Source organism: Aedes aegypti, chromosome 2, assembly GCF_002204515.2.
Source record: "Aedes aegypti strain LVP_AGWG chromosome 2, AaegL5.0 Primary Assembly, whole genome shotgun sequence".
Classification (NCBI taxonomy): Eukaryota; Metazoa; Arthropoda; class Insecta; order Diptera; family Culicidae; genus Aedes; species Aedes aegypti.
In genome coordinates this window covers 112,731,552-112,737,869 of record NC_035108.1, presented here as the reverse complement: position 1 = coordinate 112,737,869, position 6,318 = coordinate 112,731,552, and the positions used below count along the sequence as shown (strand labels likewise).

The window sequence follows — 6,318 nt, the reverse complement described above, 5'->3', positions numbered from 1 at the left end:
TTTAACGATAAACTTGCAACCACAGACAAACAGACGTCACACTCTCAATGCTGTCCATTGACCAACTTTTTAACGATCGATTCGAATATATGGTAGGTGGTCAATCGACCACCCGCAGCGCTCGCGTCGTTTTTGTTCGTGTTTGACGTTTACGCACTTTATTTATTTATTTTCGTCAACCGACGTAGACTAGTACACGCAGCGAACTGGACTATCGAATTTCATATATTTTGCCTTATGAAAGGTGGAACGATTATTGCAATACGAACGCCTTATGTATCGTTTTAGCATCACTCCACATCAAGGCGTCGATAGGCACGTGGTGTACGCTCGGGCCTATCGATCGCAAGGTTCTTGGTTCGATTCCAGGTTGCCACGAAAAGGTTTTTTTGTGTTCAAATTCTGGTTTCATAAGGCAAATTTATGAATTTCAATCCTATTTCTTGTGGCGAATTTTCATAAGGGATTCTTATGTTTATCGATAGTCCATTTGCCTGAGTGTACATTTTACATATACACGCTAAGAAAATAAAATACTAGATAAGTTAAATACCATTCTAAAACCATATTTGATCTATTCACTCATTGGAATGAATTAAAAAGCAATATGCATTGCTAGTATAAACGGCAATTATATATGAGCATGCTTATAACGAATATAAGCCTTTCGAATAATAAAAAAGAATAATTCAACAAATCTGATAAACAATGTTTTTATCCTGAAAAAAAAACAAACAAACCAAAACAAACTAAATCTAAAGAAAACAATGTGTTTGTTCAAAAATACGTTTTAATTATTTTCATAAGTTGCCTCATGTCGTGTCGCTTGCCGTTATTTTTCTGAATTCATAACCACGACAATGAAACGGTGAGAAGCCGCCGCAACTTTTTGGACTTGTTGGCGTGCTCTTAATTGACCCCAGCCAAATGAAATAATTCCGGTCCATTTACATCCACTGCTTAGTTCTTCCCAAGGATCTGCCAGCTGAGAAGATCTTGTTATTTCGTTTCCAGCGCCGCATTGAACTCCAAATCCAACGACCGGAAGTTTTGGATAGGCTTCTAAATAAACAAAAATACTGCGATAAGTGCAATCGCGGAACCGCTGAATGTAGAAAAAAAAATAACGAGAGTGACACCGTCGGCTGATACGGCATCTTTTATGATATATTTTATGAATCCGTGAAAACCAACATTATTTTTGTAATTCACAATCACTTGGCTCGAAAACATGAGGACTCACTAAAACAAAATGTCTGAATCGCTGATTGCTGATTTGGCAAAGTCTCAAGAATGAATTCGGGTATCCAAAAAGCTCAGGTAATAATAAATTCTCAAAATCTCGCGTAACTTTTCAAAACGGCCTATCTAACAATTCACACATTTCGAGTAAATCGAGCTTGAAGGTTGTGAAAATATATTTTGAAACTGTATCAAAATGAAACAATTTTTCCCCACTGTGTTGCTTGTAGAGGGAAGCAGTGTAATAGAGTTCAACGTATGAAATGAAATTTTGTCAATTTATTTGGAAATTACACTGAAATCTATAAAAACATCAGATAGGACGTTTTGACCAAAAATATGTACATAGGATAAATCACATAGGTCGTTCTGTTTCTACAATTGTTACATTGGACATTCATTTCTGTCATTTTGTTTCAGTTATAGTAACATCGGATATTTTGATTTGAGCACACAACAATCATGTTTTATTTCATTTTGTATCCACGTGCGTTGAACTGCTTCAACATTCAAGTTGAACTGCTCATTTTGTTGCGGTGTGATAATCGCAAGCACCAGCTGTGCTTTGTTTTTATTCATTTTAAGAAGAGACGAATGACCTTCGGGTTAAAGTCTCTCACGAACAACAACAATTTGATTCATTCAATGCCACGCCGTCACTTTTCCCCCCGTCTATGTGTCCTATGTAACAACAGAAGGAGGGGAAACGTTGAGCTGTATTTGGGACTTTTTGCTTTCTCACTGTTTCTCTCTCAATATTCCCCCGTTTCAATGCTGGTTTCGCCCACACTTGTTCGTGTGTGAGTTACCCACTGCACGACGGGTGGTGACGACTGTGTTGCATTCGGCACCAGCCGTCGGCGCAAACAAGAAATAGCGGTGGGAAATGATGACGATGACGGCGCCGTCGATTGTGTTGTAGGTAACCAATGCCAAACAAATACATACAGCTTCTCCGCTCTTCGGTGAATGATTGCTCTGCAAATATATGTGCGCAAGTCGCGCATGCACGTTGCTCGTGTTGCTGCCGTGAAGCATATGTATATGCTTCATCGACCATGGATCTTAATCGGATTGATACAATAAGATCATGATGCTGAATATCATTTCCCTACATGCACTCAATACGCTGATAATCGACATTTTGTTGCGGTGTGCTAATCGGAGACACCAGCTGTGCTTTGTTTTGATTCATTCAATCCCACGACGTTACTTCTTCCCATCCGTCTATGTGTCCTATGTAAAGCCAAGTACGGACCTGAAACGTAAATCACTCAAGTAAAATTTCTCCTTTTTACCAAAGTAATTTTGACAGCTGATTCAGTATGAGCGAAATGTCACTTTTACTTGCGGAATAATTTAGCGGAACATTTTTCCGTTCGGAAAAGTGACAGCTTCTTTTGATTTGTACAGCAGGCGTTACTGACGTTATGAAATCAGCTCTACTTCTCAGCAGCGTACAGCTCAAGTAATTTCGGTAGCGGAATCATTCCTTGACCGTTTCTTGTCCTATCCTCTTGCACAGTACTTATGATCAGCGTACCGGCCATAACAACAGAAGGAGGGGAAACGTTGAGCTGTATGTAGGACATTTTGCTCTCTCACTGATTTCCCCCCGTTTTTATGACGGTTTCGCCCACATGATCATGTGAGAGTTTCCCACTGCATGACGTGGTGGTGGTGACGGCTGTGTTGCAATCAACACCAGCCGTCGGTTGAAACAAGAAATTGCGGTGGGGAATGATGACGATGACGACGCCGTCCATCTTGTTGTAGGAACTCGAGAAAGGAGCCCACGTCTAACAAATACATACAGCTTCTCCTCTCTTCGGTGATTGATCGCTCTGCAAATATGTGTGAGCAAGTCGCGCATGTACGTTGCTCGTGTTGCTGCCGGGAAGCATATTTATATGCTTGATCGACCATGCATCTGAATCAGATTGATACAATGACATCATGATGCTCAATTTTGTGCTCAATATCATTCTCCTATATGCACGCAATGCGCTAATAATATGAAAAGAGAAGTTGCAGCTGATCCAATCCAGCGAAACGGTAAAATATGGTTTGGCAAAAAGACCAAAATACAGTTTTGTGTAACTCATTCTCTTTTTGTTACTTGAGCGTTTTCAATTTTGCGAGGCAGTGCGACTCGGAAAATATCGACTGAAATGATTGAGAAGCAGTTATTATGGCATTCTATGCATCTAAGTAGTGTCTCAGACACGCTTCTACAACTCATTCTACCTTTTAAACTCCATTAGAAAGCTTAATTCAGGAATGTCCAATGTAACATTAGAATCGTGTTTATTCATAAATGTTACATAGGACATGTGGTTGGTTCTCTGATCAAAGGTCCAATGTAACAATTGATTAAAAGCGATGCAGTTTTGAACATTGGTCATTTTGTTAAGCTTTGAATAGATTAATTTGTTGTTAATATATCAGAACGAGTGTTCTAGTGTGCTGCTAAGTGGTGCACCGCAAATGATTTGCAATGATAATCTCGAATTGTTTACATTTGTTACTTAGGACGTTTTGAAAAGTTACGCGAGAAATGACTACGAATGTATAAAACATATTATCGCAAAGTATATTTTTTATTCAATGCAATGATTAAAAGTATATTAAGGTAAAAATATAATATATATTATGCTAACAAGAGTTTTCCATTTTCTCCGTGTACATATTTTTGTATTTTTGCGAGATTTGCATGAATCCAGTACCTGTTTATTATGGTACTTTGGGCATTGTTGTCACTGTAGTTTGTTTAGATCCTCTAGATTTTATTTTCGTTCGCTCCGGCCTCCGGCAGAGTGTGGCTAGTGTATCTTTGATGACCGTTTTTAGTATGTAATGTGTAGTTTATTTGTTTCAAATTGCATGAAATTGTTAATCCAACTAGAACGCAAAGGTAAGTTATGTTAATATGGTAAAATGTGACTAGTTTTGAGCTGGCTTTTAGGTGATTCTACAAGGTGGCAATAAACGACATCGTGATACGAACCAACGGCCGCAAACAAAGGTCCCCATGCAGACCCAACGAAATCGACCCGCCTCGGAAGATGGTTCATTCAATTCGGAATTCTACGACATATCCGACGACGATCTGGACAGCACTTCGTACGACTCGGATTTGGAAGGTTTGGATGAGGAAGAGGAAAACGAACTGTACGATTCGATGGAAGAACATTCAGGTGAATCTTCAGGTTTGATGGACTACACCCACTCGACGGATCCGATGGACATAACGGATTTAGATAAGGAATCAATCGGTGCAGTGACCGAGAAGAAAACGACCAAAGCAACGAAGGAGATTGATTTCAGCCAGTCCATGGACACTATTAGCTGTGGGGTAAGAGTTTTCTATCTAATTTTTAATTTCAAACGTTAAACAGGGCTGGTACAAGCTAAGCGTCTTAAAGATAGGAACTTTTTGAGAAAGAATTTGAAGACCTTATGCTTGTAAAAAAGAAACAGAACAGAAGCCAACCAAAGGCCTTACAGGAATTCAGAGGATGTAGCTGATATAATTCTAGATACTTGGTCTCTATTTTTGATGAAAGGTCTCTAAAGTCTCTTTTTTCCTTATCTTGCTAACAGTGAATTCCTAAATGCGCTGGTTTTCAAAGTATTTTCCGAAGCAAATTCTGAAGATATTTGTAAACATTTTTTTTATGAATTCTGGAGGAATATATGAGAGTATTCGTGAGAAATTTTTAGAGAAATTTATGGAGACATGCCTGGAAGAGTATTTGAAAGTATTCCACGAGCAATCTCTAGAAGAATTCCTTAAGGCAGCGTCTATTCATTACGTAACGCTAAAATTTGAAAATTTTGACCCCTCCCCCCCTTCGTAACGCTTTTTGTATGAAAAATTTAAATTCTTTGTATGAGCCGTAATGCTTGAGCCACCTCCCCCCACCCCCTAGAGCGTTACGTAATTTGTGGATGCCGCCTAAGTTTCCCTTAGAGCATCTTGGAGAATGATCGCATAAGGGTCACTCAAGAATTCTTTGAAGCATCTAAACTTCCGTACCAGGCTTCATTACTAAGAAAAACCGAAAAATGAGACCATTTTGATTAAAAAAGATACCTTCCATTATAGAATAGATACTTTCTAGTGACTTGAAGTAAAATAGTGAGCAAGTCTTTAAAAAGAGACCTGTTAGCAGCTCTACATTTAAATTAAAATCAATATTTAGGACACAGTTTCATCGGACATGAGTATCGATCCGGACTGGATTTCTACGGATGATGAAGAAGCGATTGAAGAGTACCTGGTGTACAGGGAAGCGCGTCGACAACAGAGTAATGAACAATGCACCGTTCAACGAGAGCTGGAAGACTACGAAGATATCGATGCTATCAACATTCGTTATTGGATCCAGGGCAGTGTTGCAACGAACGGAAAGCCCAACACGATGACCAGTTCTGCCGGTCCGGCAGCTCTAATCGACATGAGGCGTGTCGTACTGCCGGCGCATGAAATGTTGAGAAATTATTTCCGCAGCACAGAGCCAAGTCGGGTGGTCGGGAAGAGCAAGGAGAATGTCTACGTAGGTAAGAATATGGTGGCCAATAGGGTTAAGGGAAAATCGAATCGGATGGCACTGTCCGAGAAAAATTGACATTTTTGACACACGGACGAATACCTCTAAGTGGTATAAGTTTTATGCTTGTTATTCATAGTTTTAAGATGATAATAGAAGACATTTTAATGTAACAAAAAGACTTCTTTTTTACGTTCTTGTGTGAGAAACTGCAATAATAAGCTTTGTGGAAGCAGTGGCTAAGTCCGCGGCAAAAAAAGCAAAGCCATGCTGAAGGTGTCTAGGTTTGATTCTTGGTCGGTAGAGGATCCTTTTATTTTATGTTATTATAAATCTCTCAACTTGCCGCAGTTTGTAATTATGCATTAGCATTGCTCATCACTCTTGTAACTTTAGTGTACGTGGCGTATATATGTTACTAATATGTTAATATGATAGTTGCGGTGCTAAGGGACTCCCTGAAAATCCACTGAGATTCTTTTGGAAATCCTTCTGAAATTATGATATGTAGTTATCTCTCTGA

At 39.2% G+C, this 6,318-nt stretch overlaps 1 protein-coding gene across 2 annotated transcripts; it reads left to right on the top strand.

Annotated features, from left to right (window-relative positions):
• The first annotated feature begins 4,007 nt into the window (after window positions 1-4,007).
• LOC110675929 lies at window positions 4,008-5,963 on the top strand. 2 transcript variants are annotated; one of them, XM_021842005.1, is made up of 3 exons: window positions 4,008-4,156; window positions 4,221-4,597; window positions 5,448-5,963. In XM_021842005.1, the coding sequence occupies exons 1-3, from the start codon at window positions 4,099-4,101 to the stop codon at window positions 5,871-5,873; spliced, it is 861 nt and encodes a 286-aa protein (XP_021697697.1). In that variant the 5' UTR covers window positions 4,008-4,098; the 3' UTR covers window positions 5,874-5,963. The 2 variants fall into 2 exon arrangements, with proteins under 2 accessions (XP_021697697.1, XP_021697698.1); XM_021842006.1 differs by having other exon boundaries at window positions 4,010-4,156; window positions 4,208-4,597.
• Window positions 5,964-6,318: the final 355 nt, after the last annotated feature.